The sequence below is a fragment of the Eschscholzia californica genome, unplaced genomic scaffold, assembly GCF_041429995.1.
Source record: "Eschscholzia californica isolate CP2 unplaced genomic scaffold, dmEscCali1.0.p SCAF_6, whole genome shotgun sequence".
Classification (NCBI taxonomy): Eukaryota; Viridiplantae; Streptophyta; class Magnoliopsida; order Ranunculales; family Papaveraceae; genus Eschscholzia; species Eschscholzia californica.
Genome location: NW_028238483.1, coordinates 37132173 through 37155642, shown reverse-complemented (window position 1 = coordinate 37155642; position 23470 = coordinate 37132173). Strand labels below are relative to the sequence as shown.

At 36.1% G+C, this 23470-nt stretch overlaps 3 protein-coding genes and 1 pseudogene across 9 annotated transcripts; 3 read left to right on the top strand and 1 right to left on the bottom strand.

Moving 5' to 3' along the window:
* Positions 1 to 1272: 1272 nt before the first annotated feature.
* LOC147534371 (F-box/kelch-repeat protein At3g23880-like) lies at positions 1273 to 2958 on the bottom strand. Its single transcript, XM_086648704.1, has one exon. It carries the CDS (start codon positions 2817 to 2819, stop codon positions 1488 to 1490), a length of 1332 nt encoding a protein of 443 aa, XP_086504830.1. The 5' UTR covers positions 2820 to 2958; the 3' UTR covers positions 1273 to 1487.
* Positions 2959 to 8763: 5805 nt separating this feature from the next.
* LOC147534369 (single-strand DNA endonuclease 1-like) lies at positions 8764 to 15572 on the top strand (annotated as a pseudogene). Its single transcript, XR_015227409.1, has 12 exons — positions 8764 to 10996; positions 11549 to 11610; positions 11699 to 11826; positions 12085 to 12136; positions 12219 to 12291; positions 12381 to 12454; positions 12755 to 12814; positions 13011 to 13219; positions 13499 to 13605; positions 13959 to 14059; positions 14820 to 14950; positions 15172 to 15572. The product of XR_015227409.1 is annotated as a single-strand DNA endonuclease 1-like (transcript).
* On the top strand, positions 8817 to 11290 carry LOC147534370 (uncharacterized). The gene has a single exon (XM_086646906.1). The coding sequence runs from the start codon at positions 8817 to 8819 to the stop codon at positions 10965 to 10967; it is 2151 nt and encodes a 716-aa protein (XP_086503032.1). The 3' UTR covers positions 10968 to 11290.
* A 3462-nt stretch (positions 15573 to 19034) lies between the features above and the next one.
* On the top strand, positions 19035 to 23119 carry LOC147534368 (uncharacterized). Of its 6 annotated transcripts, none has more exons than XM_086651217.1 (7): positions 19035 to 19093; positions 20015 to 20109; positions 20484 to 20624; positions 20723 to 20824; positions 21022 to 21165; positions 21392 to 21557; positions 21998 to 23119. In XM_086651217.1, the coding sequence occupies exons 2-7, from the start codon at positions 20020 to 20022 to the stop codon at positions 22909 to 22911; spliced, it is 1557 nt and encodes a 518-aa protein (XP_086507343.1). In that variant the 5' UTR covers positions 19035 to 19093; positions 20015 to 20019; the 3' UTR covers positions 22912 to 23119. The 6 variants fall into 6 exon arrangements, with proteins under 6 accessions (XP_086507343.1, XP_086507345.1, XP_086507342.1 ...); XM_086651219.1 differs by having other exon boundaries at positions 19049 to 19089; positions 20484 to 20618; XM_086651218.1 differs by lacking the exon at positions 19035 to 19093 and adding an exon at positions 19662 to 19700.
* Positions 23120 to 23470: the final 351 nt, after the last annotated feature.

Here is a 23470-nt window from a genome sequence, read left to right as displayed (position 1 = left end):
GTGAAGATTAATGTAGATGGGACACACAAGCGTTATGAGGTTGCATTTGTTGCAGTGGTTCGAGACACCAAGTCGGTCGATGAGAGGAGCAGGTAAAATAATATCACCCCGGTCACCAAAAGAGAGTGAAGCTCAAGCTCTCCTTTTGGGGATGGAAACTGCAATATCAATGGGACTTTGAGACATGATTGTTCAGTTGGACTCGAAGGAATGAGTGAGATATCTCTGCAATCTGGAAGGCGAAGTACCATGGCGTATCCACAACATCATATTGGACACACGTGTCACTCATGGGGAGGTCAACTCGGTTTGCTTTTCGTTTTGTACTCGCAATATCATACCTGCCCTCCATCCATAAACATTGTGGAAAGACTAAAATATCCCTTGTCCTACTAGAGTGAGTACACCAGGGAGTGCAAAAGGAGTCCCCCTATTAGGTCCTTTTGAAAATATCATACAGAAGAAGAGATGGCACAGAGTTGGTCTCGGGAACCGTGTTGTTCCCCGCATGGGCGGAACTATGTGGAGACCAGGCTGGGCAGTTGCCCGGCCTGATCTCCACATATAGGAATTAAGCTACAATAGTTTGCAAAACTTTGCTTTAGCTCTTGTGGTGTAGCTTTTACCCTTCCAACTCAAAGACCCAGGTTCAAGTCCTTGTGTCTGTTTAGTTTTCTTTTTAATTGTCATTTTGCTTTCAAAGAGTAAGGGGACTTAATTAAATGACCAATTGCTAGAGAAAATCTGGTTTTTTACTTAGGTATACTCTTAATTATGTAATTTTTCTACTCAAGTGTCATGAAATAATTATAACACGAAGAACGTAGCTTAATTATTAATAAAATTATATGACTTTTTTCTTCTTTAAGATGTAGAATAATTGATAAAGATCTATTGATATTTTGGTACTCAATTGAGTTATCTAATAGGTCAAAAGATTATTTCTACTGTTTTATTTAGGTTATCAAGATAAACGTAAAAATCACGATATAAAAGAGTGTTCTTAAAAAAATTGTCTTATGTTGTATTTTGTAAGGTCACACGTATTATACGTAGAAGTTTACTTTACAGAGGTTTTAGGTCTGCCCTGTCTAGTATGAAATCCTGGTTCCGCCCCTGGTTCCCCGGTGTTCTCAATCTCTCTGTTTTACTCTATTAACAGAGTTTCTGTATTAGAAACAGACTAGCCCTTATCCGTCTGTCCAAAGAGATAAATTGATTTGTTTAGATGTAACCGAGTTAGACATGAAAAGGTTAAGTCGAGGCAAGATTGAATCTCTTTCCTTAAGAAAATAATATCATACAAAATTCAGAGAGAGTTTTGACCAAATTTCCGTACTATAAATTGGTCTAGAACATAATAATTATTTTGAAATTATCGTACAAAATTTAAAACATGAATCCCCTTCATTATTATGTTGGAGCAAACTGACAATATATTATATATAATACTAATAACATAACTCTGTTCTTGGTTCTTGATTATTTCAAGGATATGAAAACAAAAACAGCAAAGCGGTAGATGCCTCTTCCACACGTTCGATTGACTTTAAACAAGGATAAGAGTCGAAAAATCTAGCAGTTCCTTCTTGCACAAAGGCCTCCAAAGAAAGGAAGTTCTCTATATGATTAGTGACTTCATAACAATAAAAGATTGCATCAGGTTGATGTACCATGTTCTCCTCTCCAGTATGTAAATTGTAAATCATAATAGAATCATGTTTGTTGTCTGTCCAGTAATATAAAAGTTGGTCGAAGTAGCTAACAATGTCGTATTCAAATCCAGTCGCCGAAGGTGGAAGATGAAAAGTCTTCTTCATCCATTCTTGCTCCGTTTCGTCGGTGGATGTGGTATTTAGTGTATACACTTTAATCTTACGAGTTTCTCTATCTGATTCGTTATTCACTCTGGCAACACAGAGAGATCCCTTGAACTCCGACATATGATAATGACCACGACACATACTTCTGATATATCTTTCCTCATGTACAAATTTAGGTGGGAGTTGAATGACATGAAACTTCTCATCATGGAGATCAAAACCTACCAACAAACCACTAGATGATGACTTCCAATAAAGGACTCCATTACAAAACAACGACGAGTCTTCCGCATCATCAATCATTACGTCTCCGGGGATTAAGCTCTTAACCTCTCGCCATGAATCGATTCCTAATGTATAAACCATACATTCAAACCCAAAAAGAATACAAACAATCTTGTATTCTTTTGTTACTGTATCCATTCCAAACCCACAAAATCTCACATCAGAATCATATTGTTTAATAGAGATAGCTAGTATTTGATGTCTACTAGGGTTACAAACTTCAATGACACTATGGTCTCTAATCAAGAAACAAAACAAACCATTACAATAACCAATTGGGTTTCTTTTGTAAGTACTTGTTATATCTTGACATAATTTTTGGAGATTGTGTTTTTTATGGGGAGTCTGACATAATTCACTAAATTTATCCAAGTAGAATAAGCTATTTTCTAAAGTGGGAGCAATACTAGGTCTCCAAGGACTCCAAGGAATAGATAAACTTAATCTATCATGGTAAGAGGGATAATAATATAACTGTTTTTTTCTGAAAAACTTGAAGATGAGAAGTTGATTGTTTTGAGAATAATGAAGGAAGTGGGAAGAGGATAAGTAATTGTTTGGGGTCTTATGATCATGGTGAATGAGATTGAACAAGAACTTACAAACACAACTCAATCTAATCAGAACCTTGATTGGTAATCTTGACAGGATATTCACAACTTGCTCCTCAGGAATACCTTGAGGAAATTTACTAGTATTAGTATTCTCCATTGCTTTTTTTTTTTTTTTTCTAATTTTCAGCTAGCTAGGTTGCATATTTAAGGGTGGAGACAGGGCACACCGACACAATATATATAGCAACCGTTCCTCCTAGCTAGGGTTTGGCCATATTGTTACTATTTTTTTATTTTTTTTTTGAAACTATGAGATTAGAAACTACCTTCTTAGGTTTTGGGCCTGACTTCACAATTGGCATCCGAGTGAAAGACAAGAACAAAACGTGTTTAATTGATTCAAAATATATCTTGACACAATGGGTTTAAGATGAGTCTTTCTATCTATACTTTAACAAATACTTGTCATAAAACAGTAAGATACTGTTTATATGAGAGGCACGGTTAAGATAGAAATGGAGGAAAAGAGACTTTCCAAAATTTTGGGCAATTCGGTTGAGATGTTGCTGGCTGGAAATAGGGGCAGCTATGGTGTTGCACGGATCAGCGAAGAAAATCTACAACGACCCTCACTGGTAACCACGTGTGCGTAGAGACAAAACAAGCCGTTGGATCTCGCGGGTAGCATCGTATTATCTTGCGTCCAGGAGCACTGCAGCGAAAATCTTAAAATCCCGTGACTAACAGCTGGCGTCAAAGGTGTGAAGATCCGGTGTAGCCGAAGCATATTAAGTACCGTGTCTCGCGCACTCAAATGGCTGATCTTGCGTAATGCGTTTCGGAGACCGTCAGATCTTTAGGGCTACAGTAATAACCTGCTTCTGATTACACCAGATTTCTAACTGGTTCAAGTTCCCGAAAGCCCAACAAGATACCGAAATTTGAATTCCCTCCTCTAGAGTTGCGCCAAGTGTCACCATAACATCTGTGTGGATATTTGGTGAACGGATATGGAACCAAACTTTGAATCGTCCTAGTTTTCGCATCCGGACTCCGATTTCACTTCCGTTTTCGTCTACGAACTCGTATTGGACTCTACTTTCACATGAGCACTAATATTGACAGAATACCCTTGTCATTAAAATGACCAAAATGCCCCTCAAGTATGTCTTTATCACGATATTTTTGCATCGAACTCCGTAAATGAGACCTGAGAAAGAAAATCAAACAAATCATCAGAGTAACCGCTCGAACTGGACTAACTAACCCGAGTTAAGAGATTCAGATGGGACATTTTCATGTCTCATCAATGAGCCAGTGAGTTAGAACTTCCAAGAACTTGTAGTCAAGTTTTCAACCATATAGATACGTCCTTTAGAAAAAATGTCAACTCAACTTCGACTATTCAAGTAGTAAACTCTGAAACTGAGAGCTCTGTCACAAAAATAAATGAGAATCAAATATAATTTTCATTGTTGATGTTTAAGTACTTGTAGATATTTACAATGTGAGATTTTTTTTTTGTTGAAAGGACAATGTGAGAATTTGAAATACAAAAAATAGTAACCCTTTAGCAAAATTAGAAATAATAATTCTAATTACAAAAGCAAATTAATTAATTGGAAGATAATATATTAATTACTGCGGGTTGGGGAGTGGGTGGTGTCGTTGTTGCAGGCACTGTTGAAAGTGGGTTTTTAAACAAAATTTAGGTTTGGGCCTAATATGAAATGTGGGATTGAGTCAATGATGTTATCTAAATAGAAGGGGCAAAGAAAGAAAAAAGATTCATTGAATAATTAAAAGAAATAGTATACGTCTACTTCTTGAGCAAGCTTAGAGAGTGAAAGAACTAAGATTTTCTTTGGAGAAGATCACGTCCGTGAAGAAAGTTGAAGTAATCAATTGGTATGTATCTATAGTTATTATCTAATGTTCTTTGATGTCTTTTTCTTTGTCAATGAAAATAACAACAACAATGTTAAGTGTTTATATTGAATGAAGATTTGTAATTGAAGGATGGTTAGTTTGATTATATTGTCTTAGATCCTTTATGTTACTGTTGTTATATTTTCTTAATCTCCAACAAATGGTATCAGAGCCATGTTATCTTATCATTTCAATATTTTGAGAGTCTAGAAGATGTGAAAAAGAATTTTTGGGATCTTGTAAGAAAGATGAAAAATATGGTGCAATCTCAAATACCTTGGTTAACAATGAAAACTATGGACATTGATTTATTCAAATGAGTGTATTGTTAGGATCTTAAGATTTGTGGGATATTGTTCAAAATGGTTATGTAGAACCAACTTTAGAAGAATAGGATATTATGAATGCTTTGCAAAAAATATCCTTAAAGGTTCAAGAAAGAATGATAAATTTTTTTTTTTATCAAGGGATTGATAGTTCTACATTTGAAAAAGTGCCTGCAGCAAAATCATCAAAAGAGGTTTGGAATATTCTCAAGAACTCTTTTAGAGAAGTTGATAAAGTGGTGAAGACTCGTCTTCAAATTTTGCGTGGTGAAGGAGAATTTGTCTCCGATTATGTTTCAAGAGGATTGTCTAATGTAAACGAAATGAAAAGGTGTGGTGAAAAATGTGATGACGTTCGAATGATAGAGAAGACTCTAGACACCTAAATTTGATAACATGGTCTCCATCATATGCGCCCTCAGAAGCGACTCGTACTCAAGTGTTCAACCATACACTGAAGTCCTTGAGGAAAAATGTCAAATCAACTTAGAGTATTCAAGTAGTTAAATTGTGAAGTTAGAGCTATGACACAAAAATAAATGAGAATCAAATCTAATTTTCATTGATAAAATGTTTAAGTACTTGTGGATATTTAGAAATTGACATGATTGGAAATATAGAAAATAATAACCCTATAGCAAAGTTAGAAAATAAAAATTTTAATTGGAAAAACTAATTAATTAAATTGGAAGAAATATAATAATTCTTGCGAGTTGGGGAGTGCGAGGTGTCGTTGTTGTGTTAACTTGGAAATTAACCGGTGGAATTGGTTAGATACAAGAGGTTTGGTGAAAATATCAGCTCCCTGATTTGCAGAGCAAACATGAGTATCTGGATTAGACCACTTTCAAGTTTCTCATAGACAAAGCCCCTGCATCACAAAGTGGCAATTGAGTTTGATGTGCTTTGTTCGTTCGTGGAAAACTAGATTGACAACGATAAGCATAGCCGCTTTAATGTCACAAAAAACTTGAAAAGGTTGTGGAATGAAAATCTAGAGGTATTGGGAAAAAAATTTTCTTACCATTAGAGTTTGGCGGTAACTAAAGCAGGAGCACTCTCTAGCTTATTAGTTCAACATTACTCCTCAGATTCCTCCTTATTCATCTCTACTTTTCCCATCTTTTGTATTATAAGGAATAAGTTTAGAAGAAGTGAGCAAATTGACAATATGAAAGTAATACTAATAACATAATTCAGTTCTTTTCTCTCCGCTTTAGTTTGTTCAGGTCGGCCTCTTTGCTGCCTCAGCTATAAGGCCCCTGTTTTTCCGCTCTTGTAAATTTCCCCTCTTCCATTTAATCAAATTATTCAAAAAAACATAACTCAGTTCTTCGTTTTCGATTATTTTGAGAACTTGAAAACAAAAACAACAACCCAGTAGACGTCTCTATCACAGATTCCATTGACTTTAAACAAGGATAAGAGTCGAAAATTCTAGCTGTGCCTTCTTGTATGAATGTCTCCAAAGAAAGGAAGTTCTCTATACGATTAGTGACTTTATAAGAAGAAAAGGGTCCATGAGGTTTATGTACCATGTTCTGCTTTCCAGTATGTAAATTGTAAATCGTAATAGAATCGTGTCCATTGTCTGTCCAGTAAAGTAATAGTTGGTCAGAGTAGCTAATAATGTCATTGTCAATGATAGGTGATGATGATGAAGTTGGAAGATTAAAAGTCTTCTTGATCAATTCTTGCTTCTTGTTGGTGGATGTGTTGTTTAGTGTATACAAGTGAACCTTCTGATTTTGTTTATCGGGCTTCCTCGTTGTCACTCTGGCAACACAGAGAGATCCCTTAAACTCCAACATATGACTAATATAATAAGGTTTGTTCCAAACAAATTTAGGTGGGAGTTGAATGACATGAAACTTGTCATTTTGGAGATTGAAAGCTACCAATAGATCATGACCAAAGAATGAATTCCAGTAAAGGGTTCCATCACAGAACAACGAAAATCTTTCGTTGGGCTTCGCTACTTCCCTAGGGAATGAGCTATTATTAATCTCTCTCCATGAATCGGTTCCTAATGTAAAAAGAGAGATGCTAGAATCACAAAAGATTTTGAAAAAGCACCCGCCACATCAGCTAGGAACCTTCGTGAAGAATTGAGCAGCTGTCATACTTAACACCATAAACGAAGACAATCTTGTATTCTTTTGTTATTGTATCCATTCCGAACCCAAAATATCTCATATAAGATTTTTGGGGAAGGGATATGACGAGTATTTGACGTCTGCTAGGGTTACATACCTCAATGATTCCATGTCTTCTAATAATGAAACAAAACAAACCATTACAATAACCAATTACGTCTCTTGTATAAGTACTTCCGATTTTTTTACGTAATTTTTGGAGAGTGTAGTGTTTGTCATGGCTAGTGTGACAGTATTTTTCTAAGGAGAAGAAGCTGTTTAGTTCACTGGGATTGAAATTGGGTCTCCAATGAACACATATTCTTAATTGCTTACGATCACGACACTTTGGGCATGATCTTCACAATTAGCAGCCGAGTGAAAGACAAGAACGAAACGAGTCTAGTTGGTGCCATGATTCAAACAGTAATATATCAACAAAAAGAGGAACGAAGAAATTGATAAGTTGCATGACATGGGATATGGGTATGGGTCACTGGTGACTTAAGAAGAGTCATTGAGTTGTACTTCCAAGAACTTGGTGATGTAAGTGTCCCAGGTCGATAAAAAAAATAATAATTGAACTTCAAATAATCAACAAAAAGAGGAACGAAGAAATTGATAAGTTGCAATCAAGTTGTATTATTCCAATTGATCATCGAAATAAACTTATTTTTATGGGACTAAAAAACATTACTAATTATAACATGAACATGAAAACATAAAAAAAGAACTTCTAAATAAAATTACATTTGATCAGTATTAGAACCTAACTAATACTTGGAAACTCAATAAAAGGGAATCGGCAGGCTGGTTTGACCTTGATGGTCTCCACTGTATGCGCCCTGTCATAGGTGACTCTTACTCAAGTGTTCAACCACATACAAATGTCTTTTAGAAAAAATGTCAACTCAACTTAGATTATTCAAGTGGTAAACTGTGAAAATGAGCGAGAGCTCTGACACAAAAATAAATGAGAACCAAACGAGTTTTTCCAGAAAATTGTCGGGCGGCAACCTTCGCCGGTGAAGACGATGAGATGGCGAGAAAATGAGGTGGTAGAGAGAGGTGATGAGATGGAAGAGAGAGAGTTGATGACTGGTTAACGGTGTTATAACGGTAACTCAAAAAGGGAGCCATCTGAGTATTTTTGATAAAGTAGGGAGTTAGGCAGGAAACCGATCATAAAGTTGGGGGCTATGTGAGAAATAACGGTTAATATCGTATTATTTATAGACTCCCCTAATTCCACCGACGGACCGACCCATAAATTGGTTCAACAATGATAGGGACGCAGAAAATCTGGATTCGCCACGTCGGCATTCTGGCCTGGATGGCGTTTAACTTTTGTTCTCTCATTCCGAATTAGAAATAGGTCCGTTATTTGTGATGTATTTTGAAAGGGTCCCTCTACACCTTTTAATCTGAACCATTTAATTGATCAACGGTTCTGATTAAAAGGTACTAACCTAATAAGAAAAAACCCAGCTCTAGTTTCTCCTCTCTCTCCATCTGCTTATTCTTCTTTCTTCTTTCTAAAAACTCAACTGGACTTCGACAAGATTGCAACATCGTCGAAGAGAGATAAAGAAACCAGTCTGAAATCAGGTAGTTCGATTACTTCTCATTTTTACATCTAGGGTTTTCATAGTAAAATTTAATTTTGTAATCTAGGGTTTACTAGATTCAACTAGGTTTCCAGGGAAAACCCAAGTCCAGCCCTAATCGAAATCCCTCATCTCTCTTCTCAGTTTCTCTGGAATAATGGCGCGAAAGAAAGGAGCTAGGGTTTCAAAAGATCGAGAGGAACTTGCTCATGTTCCTTTACAGGGCGTCCTCTTAGCTGATAGCTTCGCTGAAAAGTTTCGTCCTATCACTCTGGAACGCCCAAAGGTACTCTTACCACTAGCAAATATCCCTATGATCGATTATTCCTTAACTTGGCTTCAATCAGTTGGTGTTGAACAAGTATTTGTCTTTTGTTCTGCTCATTCCAAACAAGTAATTGATTATTTAAAGAATTCTGATTGGTTATACGTCCCTAAATTCTCTGTTGAAACTATTGAATCTCACGATTCAGTTAGTGCTGGTGATGCTCTTCGCCTTATTTATCAACGTAATGTGATACATGGAGATTTTATCCTTATAAGTGGTGATACTGTAAGCAACATGTGCCTTACAAAAGCACTTAAAAAACACAAAGAAAGAAGGAAGAAAGATAATAATGCTATAATGACAATGGTGATTAATAAGTCAAAACCTAATTCACTCACTCACCAAAATCGCTTTGGTAGTGATGAGTTGTTCTTAGCTATCAATCCTCGTACAAAACAGCTTATTCGTTACGAGGATCAAGTTGATAACTCAGAAGATATGATTATTCCTGGAGTTACTATTCATTATGACAAAATGGATTGCTACATTGATATTTGCTCGCCTGAAGTTCTCAGTCTATTCACTGACAATTTTGACTATCAACATCTACGAAGTCATTTTGTGAAAGGATTGCTCGCCGATGATATCATGGGGTACAAAATTTTCACCCATGAAATTGATTCAAGTTATGCAGCTAGAGTGGATAATTTTAGAAGCTATGACACCATCAGCAAGGACATAATTCAGAGGTGGACATGCCCAATGGTGCCCGATGATCCGTTTTTTGGAAAATGTGGAACCAAACTAGAAAGAGGAGGGACATACATTGGGTCAGATATTCGGAAATCACGATCTGCACAAGTGGGCCCTTTCACAGTCGTTGGAAGTAGGACAAATATTGGTGACAACTCTAAGATCTCAAGTACAGTTATCGGTGAAGATTGCACTATTGGTGCTAATGTCTCGATTGAAGGTTCTTACATTTGGAATAACGTCACAATTCAAGATGGCTGTAAGCTTAGCCATGTAATAGTTTGTGATGGGGTAGTTATAAAGTCAGGAGCAGTTCTGGAACCTGGTGTAGTTTTATCCTTCAATGTTGTCGTTGGACCCCAATTTACTGTACCTGCTTACTCAAAGGTATCTTTACTTCCGCAACCAACTAATCAAGACAGTGATTTGGAATATGCTGATAGCAGCACCAGTGGGATTCTTAAGAGTACTGCCGTGCTGCCTACTACGCTTGATATGCCCAATGGGGAGTTACTATCCATACCATTTGTTGCGACTGAGGTTGGCGTTTCAGGAGCTGGTTACATTTGGTCCTTTTCTGAAGGATGTCATGAAGAAGGCTGGAGGCAGTCAGTTGCACCTATTCCCGCTGATAAACTTTATGAACTCGAGAACGCTGTTCATGCTGACCCAGATTTGCTAACTCCTGACTGCAGTACTCTTCCACCCTCTGGGGAGTTGAAACCTGACTCTGATACTGATGATGGTAGCGTAGCTCCTACAGATGATGATTCTGACTGTTTTGATAAAGAGGTAGAAGCAACTTTTCTGAGAGCTGTTCATGAAGGTGTTGATCAAGAACACGTCATCTTAGAAGTGAAATCGCTTCGGTTGTCATACAATATGGATTCTGCAGATTGTGCTGGGGCTATATTTTCTTCGGTAATGAAATTGGCCTTTGAAACCTCGCATGGTACAAATGGTGAGCTACTCAGAAATGCTGCAACTGCAATTTCAACCTGGAGAGGTCTTTTGAGGGATTATCTTCAGTCCGTGGATGAGGAGTTTGAAGTCATACAGAAATTTGAGGATATGTGTATGGAGTCTACCAAAGAATTTGCACCATTGTTTGCACAAATTTTGCATCTACTTTACGATAAAGACATAGTATCAGAAGATGCAATTCTGTCATGGGCATCTGAGAAAGAAGGGGCAGATGAATCCGACAAGATATTCGTTAAGCAGTCCGAAACATTCATTCAGTGGCTTAAAGAAGCACCAGAAGAAGATGACGATGACGAGGAGTAATTGAAATTATGCGAAGGAAATGGAACAAAGTACAGTGCTAGTGTTAATTTGGAGAAATTCCATTATTTGCGAGTTAATTGAGTTTTTATTAGGAGTTATTTTGGGAAAGGGTATACCGGGTTTTGCGAAAGGGGCATGACCGTTTATTATTTTGCAAAGGGGTCGTGGACTAGAATTGACCAGTTAAATTTTAACGACGTTACGTTTTAACACCGTTAAATTTTAACACCCGTTAATTCTTTAGTGGGTATCTGTTTTTACATGAATTCTTTGCTTGTGAAATGCTATAAATGATATGATCTGAAAAAAAGTTCTGTTTTTTATTTGAAATGGGCATTTAAATTGTTTTGTTTTCTTCAAGATTAACTTAGCATAACAAGTCACAACCTTGATCAATCCCCGGAATGTAACACTCTTGAGTAAGGGTAACTTTCACAACAAGTGAGGGTTCTATCTGTACTTAGAGTTACAAAAACAAATGCTATTGCACTTATTAAATGACATTACTTGATTGATGTTTACATATAAAGTGCTACCACTTATGAAAACAAAAACCCATGATGTATTTGTTCTTGTTGCAGATGGATCAATTCCCGCAATCAAGCTATCTACTTATAGACATCGTCTGGGGACAGGTGGAGAGGTAGAGCATTCATGGACAATTTTCTTTTTTATCTTTTTCTTTCTTGAGTCCTTGGTTTTACTAACACTCGGTAATACTATCAAGACAGGTTACACGAGATGAGACTAACACGAACAAGGTGTCGTCACTTCGAAGGAACATGGGTTCTGAATTTTCGTGTATGGTCAAAGAAGCCAAAGTTCTTGGCATGGCTCTTGGGATCCCATGCTTAGATAGGTAATCTTCACTTCAGTTGTATGTGTTATCTTGAAGCCAGAGATGATGTAGTAGTTAATCCTATGCTCACCACAACAAATTACAAATAAAAAAGCGTGTAAGCAATAAGCAATAACAACACTTATAGGTCAAGGATATAAGTGGCATATCCACAAAAAGGACTCATAAAACAACTTACAGATATATGTTATCTTGAATTCGACCATTGTCTAGTAATATTTGGTTTTCCACTTCACTGAAATGATATTTCTTTCTCAGCCTTGAAGAAGCCGAAGCACAATGTGCTCTGTTGAACTCAGAATCATTATGTGTAAGTCAATAGTGTTGTTGTTGCATTTTGGTCCCTAATGTTAACAAAATATTATTGTAATTTTTCTTACATTTTTCTCCAGGATGGTTGTTTTACCTCAGACTCGGATATCTTCCTTTTTGGTGCTAAGACAGTGTACAGAGATATGCATTTAGGTTGGTTTCATTATGACTTATTTGATTGCTTTTCTTTTCAACCCAATTGTATGATGTTTGTACTTATCAAGAAACTCTTTCTATGATAGGAGAAGGTGGTCATGTAGTTTGCTATGAAATGAGCGACATCGAACAAAAGCTTGGATTTGGAAGAAACTCACTGGTATGTTTTCTAGGATTATGTGGTGATTGGTGAATTTATTCTTTAGATCACTAGGCAATCAAATAAGTATTATTGTGATGTTATTTTACATGACATATTAACATCCAAACCCGGTGATGTAAATACGTTGGTAGAAGCTTCTTTGAAGGTTTACGATCTTTAGAATGAAGAAATCACTAAATTCACAGTCAGAACTCTTAATGTTATAATAGAATTAAAAGCTCTTCAATGTTGCTCATACTCTTATAATTAGTTTTCATCCTTTGTTCTTGTGTTATATGTTTTGTAACTTGTCCTCAGATTACTCTTGCAATTCTTCTTGGTAGCGACTACTCTCCTGGCGTTAATGGGCTTGGACCGGTGAGTAAGAACTACTTGCTTTTTAAAGTTGTGTGGGTTGATTTAAACATAGGCAATTTTCCAATTTACACGGAATGGATGGATATTTCCACCACCTCTTCCTCCCTTCTTTCTCCACACATTTTATTATTCTTACATTTAACTTTTTTGTATCATGTGTCTGTATGAATATTTTTAATGTTTCTAAAGGATGCAGGAAACCGCCTGTAAGATTGTGAAATCAATTGGGGACAATATCATCCTGCAACGAATTTCGTCTGAGGGACTAGAGTTTGTAAAGAAGAAAAAAGGGTCGAAAAAACATGAAAAAGTCCTCAATGCCAACAAAGAGAAAAATTTGGTTCACGTACAGAACCTTACTGGTTAGTATCGAAAACCTTTAGCTAGAATTTTGTTTGTTTTCAGATCAAATTTGCAGTTATGAGTTCATTTGGCATGGGTTCTCTCAGAATATTTTCCAAAATGAACATAAAAGATAGAGTAACCTCGCAGCATGTAACACGAAAAACTGGATATCATTACATTAGGGACCACGTGTTGGTTACAAATCCCACATCTAGGAAGTCCTGCATCGCTAAAACTAGCTCACCCCTCTTTGAGTCTTGAGTCTTGCTTGACCTCGACATTATTATAATTTGACATGTATTCTTATTATTAAATTTTGCAAGGGATTTCTTGTTGTACTATTAATTACTTCTTATCTCACAGAGTACTTCCCCAGTACCCATTTCAGCGCAGCAAGCTTCAACAAGTATGTGCTGAATCTTTCGGTTGGACTCCCGGAAAAACAGGTAATATTTTCCTCTCTGACCAGAATCATTTATAGTGAGTTTTACTACAAATGCATAACCATGGATAGTTTCTTAAAATACTTCTAAAAAAATATCACTTGGAGTAACGACTACTTGGTACTTGGTATATATGGTTTTACCCGAGTTATTAATATTTGTCGTATGTGATAGACGGCCATAAGATAATAAATTCATGGGCAATGCTGAGGGCGGTTTCTTCTTAGATAAAAGTAGAAAAATTTATATTTGATAGGACACAACATCCTAAAGTCAGTAGTGAAGTTCATTGTCAAATTGTCTTCGATCTTTCTTTTTCGTAATTTTCGACTTAATCTTTTCTCATTCATAACTAGATGAGTATATCCTTCCCAAGATTGGCGAGAGAGACCTGAGACGATTTGCCAACCTGCGTTCAGTTTCTTCAGAACTAGGAGTTCTCCTTCCATTGCACGAGGTACCTGTCTCTTTCGAACTAGATTTGCTAATATATTCCATCACATCTTTAACTCATATTTCTAATACTAAAGCTTTTTCTATGTATTGAATGTTAGGGATTGTTCACGGCTAAAATTATGATTAGTTTGGCGTTCTTTACTTGGATGCAAGCATGCAACATTATAAACTATTTTCTTAGTTAGTCCATGTGAATTTGTTGAAAGAGCGTAGTCGTTTTTGGCTTTAAAATGCCTGAAATTATTCACACCTTTTCTTTCCAAATTAACTACGCTAACCACAATTAATCCATATAACACATGTAATTATGATATAGGTTTTCACGTTGTGTCGGAACTCAAAACCTTGAGTAGAAAAGCCAAATTAAATGGGATAGGATTGTGAACGTTATATTTTCTTCTCCCAGTTATTAGGTCTTCAAATTTACTTACAATTTTACTTTTGGATCAATTATACCTTCTCATATAATACCACTAGAAAACGTTAACTTAGAGTTGTATGTTATAGTTCCAACACGTTCTTGTGCATACACACAGGATTTAAAATATCACATTGTACACATTTCATGAGTGTCTGTATGAGTATCCAAGAATTTAACATGACAAAAATAGTATAAAGGAGTTCTCATGTTGCATTTGCAATTAGTTCCCATGCTACCCACCTATTTCTCTAGTGGAACAGGTTCGTCGAAGCTGAATCCGTTTGTGTTCATAATGAAGTATATTATCCTTAACATGGAACAAAATATCCTTGATTTGCAGATGCCGGTGAGTTGTCCTATATCTTCGATAATCAAGCAGAGGAAAGTGCAGGGGAAAGATTGTTTTGAGGTGGCCTGGGAGCATCTGAATGGGCTCGAAATTTCTATTGTCTCAGCCGATCTCATACAAAGGTAATGGAAAACGATCTTATTTCTATTGGTTTGGAGCAACAAAATAGAAATTTCCACCTTCTTGACTTAGGTTTTTTCGTAGTTCTTGAACCTCCACCTTTGCCTTATTTTTAACCTATGTCCCTAATTTAAAATACAGCAATACTTGTTGGGCAATTTTTGTATGAAAAACTCTATATGAACAAGGCCCCTGAATCCCATTGTTTGCCCCGACCTTGCAGTGCTTGTCCTGAAAAGATTGAAGAGTTCAAAGAGAGAGAGAAACTCAAGGGAAGAAACAAAACCGGAGACCAAAGGCGAAGAAGTCAGATAATAAAACTGCTTTAATAGAAGTTGATTTAAAGCTCCAAGCTCTGTTGCTTGATATAGAAGAGAAAGACAACACAATTTCAATGCCCTCTTCTAATAGACAACCGAAAGAACAAAAGAATGTCGTCATACCAGAGATCGTCGATCTTTTGAGTCCTTCCCTGTCTCTTAATTCCCGTAAATTTTCCAAGTTTAAACAAACTGTTTGTTCACAAATTGAGGTAGTTGATTTGTGTGATTCAGAAACTGATTTATAGCTCAAACATGAAGATGTAAGATAAGAAAACATTTTATGTATAAATAGTATTTATAATTTGTGAATCTATTTTCTTCTTGATTCATTTCTTATTCATCTTCACTACTTTGCGCTAAAACAATGAGACTTTGCTTACAGAGGAAACTAAGTAACTCGTGGTAGAGGAATTGATACCAAAACACGACACAAACTTGTATAACTAAAAATAGAATTAAGTTATTGGTTCTTGATCGGTTCGGGAACTTGTACAACTACGAAATGATGTTAACATATTGTAAATATTTTAGTCGTAATCTTAGTACTATTATTGAAAAAAGAGTCATCTTTCAAACACTTGAAGGCGAGGAGGGGATTCTTGTGAGAAAATTAGTAAGATGATAAGTAATAGTATATCTTTCAACAAAAAAAAAAAAAAAAAGATAAGTAATAGTATATACTTATCCTTAGGTGAATCTAATCGATCACATTCTTATATTATTCATAAATTGGAATAAAATAACAAATCTAAGGGTTACCCTTTCAACAAAAAAAAAATCTAAGGGTTACCAACTAACCATTTTTACAATGTAGTGAACTTTTTGGCCATGATAGCCCTAGACCATATTCATTAAACATTTTATTAAATTTTAGATATTTATTACAGTATTAATGATGTACCAAATATAACATATTTTGATTTGAAATTCTGTGTTGGCATTGTTATTTCTAGAAGATATTGGTAATCAAATAATGTAGAATAACCCTATAAGAAGAACTATCTCTGTGAAACTCTCATTACCCTTTCCTGTGGAAACATCTAAACAACCTAACAAAGTAAAATGGTAGAAACAAATAAGAGGTAATTAGAATTACTACTTCATATTATATTCTTTTTTTTTTGTTCATGGGTATTTGGTGAAATTAGTGTCTTGTTTTTGCAGGTTTGCAGTTGTTACAGGTAGTAATAGAGGAATTGGGTTGGAGATTTGTAGACAATTAGCTTCTAATGGAGTTTTTGTGGTTTTAACATCTAGAGATAAAAAGAGAGGAATTGAAGCTGTTGAAAATCTCAAAAACTCTGGTCTTTCAAATGTTGTTTTTCATCAACTTGATTTGTTGAATCCAACTAGTATTTCTATCATTTTTCTAGATTTCTTAGCTATTGTATTAAGAATTCAGATAATTTCGAATTTCTTCAAAATTATTAGATCAAACAAAATGATCCCATTAAAATGGTTGATAAATTGGTCATTTTAGTGCACAACAGTGCACTAGTGTTGTGCCACTTCAGTGCATTGTAGTCATTTCAAGTGTAGTCATTGGCAACACCTCTTCATTATCCGGTGAAAATTAAAGGTTCAAGAAATAAAATGGAAGAAGATGAACTGAATAAGTTATTTTCGTTTAAAACAAATGTGATTAGGTAATTTTTTTCAATAGATTTTAGCCATCCATGTAGAGGAATAACGTCCATCAGATTTACTTGAGGGCACTGTTACATCTACACAACGACGTTAACTTTTAATCTAAAGTTAAATCTAATATTTATTTAACGGTCAATCCTAGTCCACGACCCCCTGCCCCTTCCACAAACAATGTGGGATTATCCTAACAATCTCCCCCTCACACATTGTCTCGGGCTGAAAATTGTTATAACCGGGCTCTGATACCAATGTTGGGTGGTCTTGGGTCTCTCACCCCAAAAGCCAGCTCAAGAGGTAAGGTTTCTCCCACACTTATGAACACGCCCCTGCCCCTTCCACAACTAATGTAGGATTATCTTAACAGAGCGAACATGAGATATCTAGATTACACCACTTTCAAGTTTCTCACAAACAAAGTGACAATTGAGCTTGATGTGCTTTGTTCGTTCGTGGAGAACTAGATTGGCATATATGCATAGTCGTGATGTCACAAAAAACCTGAAAATGTTCTAGAATGAAAAAGTTTTTTACCATTAGAGCTTGGCCGTAAGGAAAGCATAAGCGCTCTCTAACTTACTAGTTCAACATTACTCCTTACTTATCTACAATTTTCCCATCTTTTGTATTTTAAGGAATAAGTTTGGAAGAAGTGAGCAAATTGACAATATAAACAATACTAATAACATAATTCAGTTCTTGGTTTCTTGATTATTTTGAGAACTTGAAAACAAAAACAACAACCCAGTAGACGTCTCTTTCGTACGTTCCATTGACTTTAAACAAGGATAAGAGTATCGAAAAATCTAGCAGTTTCCTTCTTGTAGGAATGTCTCCAAAGAAAGGAAGTTCTCTATATGATTAGTGACATTATAATAAGAAACGGATCCATGAGGTTGATGTACCATGTTCTGCTTTCCAGTATGTAAATTGTGAATCGTAATAGATTCATGTTCATTGTCAGTCCAATAAAGCAAAAGTTGGTCGGAGTAGCTAATAATGTCGTTGTCAATGATAGGCGATGAAGTTGGAAGAAGAAAAGTCTTCTTGATCCATTCTTGCTTCGTGTCGTTGGTGGATGTGTTGTTTAGTGTATACAACTGAACCTTCTGATTTTGTTTATCGGACTTCCTTGTTGTCACTCTGGCAAGACAGAGAGATCCCTTGAACTCCAACATATGACTAATATATGGTCTATTCCAAACAAATTTAGGTGGGAGTTGAATGACATGAAACTTCTCATCTTGGAGATTGAAAGCTACCAAAGAATGAATTCCAGTAAAGGGTTCCATTATAGAACTAGGACGATTTTTCATCGACCTTCATTACTTTCCTAGGGAATGAGCTATTAATATCTCTCCATGATTCGGTTCCTACTTCCTAATGTAAAAACCATGCAGTCAGACTCACCAAAATCTTGTATTCTTCTGTTACATTATTCATTCCAAACCCAAAACATCTAGCATAAGATTTTTTTGGAGGTGATATGACGAGTATTTGACGTCCGCTAGAGTTATATACCTCAATGATTTTATGTTCTTCGATAAAGAAACAAAACAAACCATTACAATAACCAATTATGTTCCTTACATAAGTATTTGTGATATTTTGACATAATTTACGGGGAGTGTAGTGTTTATCATGGCTAGTGTGACAGTATTTCTCTAAGGAGAAAAAGCTATTTTCTATAGCAACTGTTCCTCCTAGGGTACGGTTTGGTCGTATTGTATTTCCGAGATACTTTTGATATGCATATTGGATTTTAATGTCTCACCCGTCCAAACTAGATTCATGAGATTAGAAAATGCCTTCTTAGGTTTTTGTTTCCCCCAATCTCTGATCGGATATTGTTAACAAAAATGTTTTCAAAATGTATGAGATTTGTTTCCCAAGCCAATATCCTACAAATAGAATTTGACAAAGAGTGTGGTCAAACAGAATTGACGGGAGTCAAACCGAAATGCCCCCCCACTAAGAAAGAGATGGTATTTCTTTCTTCCTAGGACACGTTTCAGCTATAAGCAATTGAAACACGTGGTGACAGTATTTCACTGCCTTTTGTCCTATACATTCATTCAGTTAGTTACTTACTAGAGACAACCTTTTATGAAGGTCTTCCGACTGTGACTGACTGATTTATTATGAATCTTCTGAACAACCATCACAAATATTAGGTAGGTAATTTTTCGCTTTTAACTTTCTGACTAACTCTTCATTCTAGGGTTTATGATCTTGAATTGGTTTACGTTTGGTTTGTGCTGTTTTTCTTGTTTAACCTGTGAAGTTTTAAATCAGTAGGAGAGTAAGTGACTAGAATTGAATGATTTTGATTAGATGTTTGAAATGCATGTGAACTCAGAGTCCTTAATTTGTGAGATGATGTAAGGTTGTATCCTATCTATCTAGCTAGGTTTGTGAATTAGACCAGTGCTTATTGCTGTTAAGAGAGATGATTAAATAGCTGAATTTTGATATTGCCCATTGTTTTTTTTAAATGTTTTTGTTAATTATGTAGGATTTTAGTTTGTACAGAATGAATTGAACTTGTAAGTGTCGTGATTGTGGGAATAGTCCCCACATTGGAGAAGGGGGTGATTTACTCATTGCCATGAATTGAATCACCACAAACTTAACATGTTATCGGAGCTAAGTTCGCACGTGCTTCATGTCACCCAAAAGAAAACAAACAAGTGGTGGGGGTTCAAAGAACCAGATACATTAGGGAGCTTGTGAGGATAAGTCCTTCATGATAGAAGGGTGATCTAGTAACCAAGAATATGTCTAGGTCTTCTCCCCTCATTTCAGTTGGTTTTGAGTTGGATGCCCACAAACTTAATAGTTGGGGAGAAAAATAATCCTTTTTAGCTGCTTAAACATTCTTTATGCATACGTGAAACTTGATATAACTTTGGGTTTTGCTGGAAAGAGAAATATTTTGTAGAAGTATTTCAATAGTATAGAGTTTATCATTGTAATACTTTCAAAACTCATGGGAAAATTATGCAAATGCGAACATTATATCATTTTTTTTTCGTGAAATGATTCAGTCTATGGGTAATTTCTTCTAACATGGTTATGTACATGGTTACTGACATATAGGTTAAATGGACAATTCACCGGACTACTTACCGGAGGGTTGGACTGTGGAAACAAGAATTAGGAAGAGTGGTCCAAAGATTGGAGGAACGTACAAGGTGCCTAAATTCCGTTATGTGCAGACATCATTTTCATCTTTGATACCATCTTAAGGGTTTGCATACCCTAAAAACAATCAAGTTTCCTTGTTGGCTTAGAAGGCCTTGAATATCTTATCCATCCTCATGCTACGATTAACCTTAACATGAACTCCGCTAGCTGTATATTGAACTGACCATGCGATTAAAATGTAATATATAGAAAGTGTCAAATTCAAAATTTACTCGATATTGCAATGTGGAAGTTTTACACTCTGCTGGTTGAAGAGCTTGTAATAATGATAACTTTGGATTTTGGAAGAATTGAGCAAAAGATTTTTGTGATCTCGAAATCATATTTTCATGGATACTATGTTAACTTGTTGTTACTGCAGTGTTACATTGCTCCAGTGACTGGGGTTAGGTTCTGGTCCAAGAGAAAAGTATCTGAATATCTCGCAAATGGAAATCTCAGAAACACATGCAGATTGAAGAGACGACCTGAAATTCATGTGCCTTCTTCAAGCCAAGTTTGTGTATCCATTTCACCACTTCTTTGCTTTACACATGCTTTTGTGCTCCTAGAACTAACATGATTTGTTACTACAATTTTGATTATTCATGTACTGGTTAGGCCATAGTTGAATGCACGAAGAAGGCAGATGAAGAATTACCACCCGGATGGACCAAGATAACAAAATTTAGAAAAACAGGAGATAAGGCCAGAAAAGATTCGGTACGCCATAACTAGTTTGTGCTTGCAGGTTAACGAGTATATGGGTTGTCCCTTTTTTTTTACTTTGAAAAATGTGTTCATGCTCATCAGTCGTCATCTTTGGCTGTAAATAGATTTGATCCTTTAATGTATTTCAAAACTATCCTTTAATTAGCTCATTCCAAGATACATTTATAACTGATACATAATTGCTACAGTATTACGTCGATCCTGCAGCCAGATACGTCTTCCGCTCGAGGAAGGATGCTTTTCGCTATCTTCAGACTGGGGAAATTCGAAGGCTCGCACTCAAACCGAAGAATGGATGTTTCAGTGACTTTGAATTTGTTGATAAGAATTCCGTACGTACTTACCGTTTTCTCCTGAATAAATTTCTTGTGCTTCTTGTTTTCTGGGTCATCAAGATAAGCTCTTGTGAGATCCTTTTAATCTTACTTTTTCATGCATAGTAAGTGAAATCATATTGTATTTCACACTGTAGAGTAGGCCTTTACAACTAAACCACATATATCTTGTTATTAGTTTATCCTGACTTTCAATTCTAACCCTCTTCTATATCTCGCTTAGACCCCTACAGCTGCCAAACGACAGGGAGTGGAAAATGGTACAAATAAAAGGTGTCTTTCAAGTGGTCAAAGCTTGAAGACGGATGAGAAGATAATAAGAAATGAAATCCTGGAGCCATTTCTAGAGAAGGAACACACAACAGTATTTGAGCATTCTCAGATTCAAAGTGAATTTCTAAGCTTTCTTTGAATAGTGTCAGATTATTTCTCTTTTCCATTTCCACATACTATAATGTATATTCTTCCGGGCTATCTCTGAATGAAAATTATACAGATCTACGATCCGTGATTGTAGACTTCCCAGATATTTTTTATGCTACCAAAAGCTAGGCGCCTAGGCCTGGAAAGGATAGGTCATATGGTCACACACAATTTACATCATCCAACATACATACCCGTGTTAGGTTTAAAGGAAACCACAAGTGAGGTTGTCTTTTGATTGTGAGAGTGGCCTCACAAAGGCAAAGATTAGTCTGGTCGGCTTTTTCGCTCATCGCCAGTTGTTTCTGTTATGCTGTTTTTAATGACGGTCAGATGGGATGGTTGTTGAGAACAATGAAGGCCTCTTTTAGTAACTTGTTCCTGGTTTGAACCTTCTCTTTTGCAGGTACTCAATGTGCTAAACTGAGCAGCTTCATGTCTCCAAAGTTTGAGAACTCCAAGAAAATGCCGGGAAGAGAGCTCAGTTCTACTCTCAGTCTTGTTACGGCTCTACCAGCTACTATATCATCTTCAGAGGAGCAGCACCAGAACAACCTTACGGAGGGAGAAAAACAAAGTGGAAACAAAAAGACACAGATTAAGTCAAGCAGAAATAGCGACAATACAGAGCTTAGTTTTCGGCGTAGGACATCTAAACGACTGGCTGGAATTAGTCCTGATCCTGTTCCCGACCTGAAAATTCGCAAGCGGAAAAGTCAGGTTTCACATGTACTTGAAGCTAATCCAAGTAAAGAAGTAAAAATAACCGAGTCGGCTGATCAGGTAGCAGAGCAGGTAGATCAAATCTATTCTAATCGAGAATCAAATCCCACAATTAGTTCCACTGAAGGCAGAAAAGTTCCAGCGGAGTGTGAGAATCAGCACGACAAATCTACCCACAAGGATGGGAATATTCTTTTAATTGAAGAACAGACAAGAATACATGCTCCTGAAAATAACGAATATGCAAAGAAGGCGAACGAGAAGCAAAACTTTGACGAATTCCAGTATCTTTTGCGGTTTGGGGATTCATGGCCAGATCCATGCATAGAATTTGCTTTCAAAACTCTTACAGGTGCAATACCAGTTGAAGATAATATAGTGATTGAAGATTATTTCCTACATCAACTTGGTTCTTCGTCAGTTCAAAACCATAAAACCAATGACCCGATCCTACCAGACACTGAAGTAGATGTATTTAGTCAAGCTAGTGAGCTTTTTCCATTAGATACATCGGAACTGCCGCTTCCTGCTCGTTCTCCTTCCTCAGTTGGAGAAAAATCAGGCAAGCATGAACTGATTAGGTTTGGAGGGAATTGAGTGGAACAATCTCTCCAGGAACCAGATGAGAGTATGGGAAAAAAATCCAGTTGTGTACACAATTGCTATGTTTCTGTAAATATTCTAAGGTGTTTGTATTAAGTGATCCCTTTTGTATTAAGATGTGTAGAATGTAGAACGTGCGAAACATCGCAATGGTTCTTTTCAAACAAAAATGTGGAGTAATACAGTTTTGGATTTTGATACTGAGCATTTTCCAAATTGTCTCGTGGTAAAAGCATAATATTATGCATTTTTACATAGCATTTGACGAACAAATTAATAGACAATGTAACATTTTGAGGCATTTGCCAAACATAGTAGACATATAACATTGTGACTTATTGTTTTGACGACAAAACAATATGTTATGCAATTTACATCTTAGTGCATTTTTCAATTTGCCTTGGAAATCGGTCATAAAGCATTTTTCGAGTTATGCAATTTACCTATCGCATCTTAGTGCATTTTTCAATTTGCCTTGGAAATCGGTCATGAAGCATTTTTCGAAAATTTTAAATGAAATTTTATTACCCCGAAAATTCGACAAAATGTACAT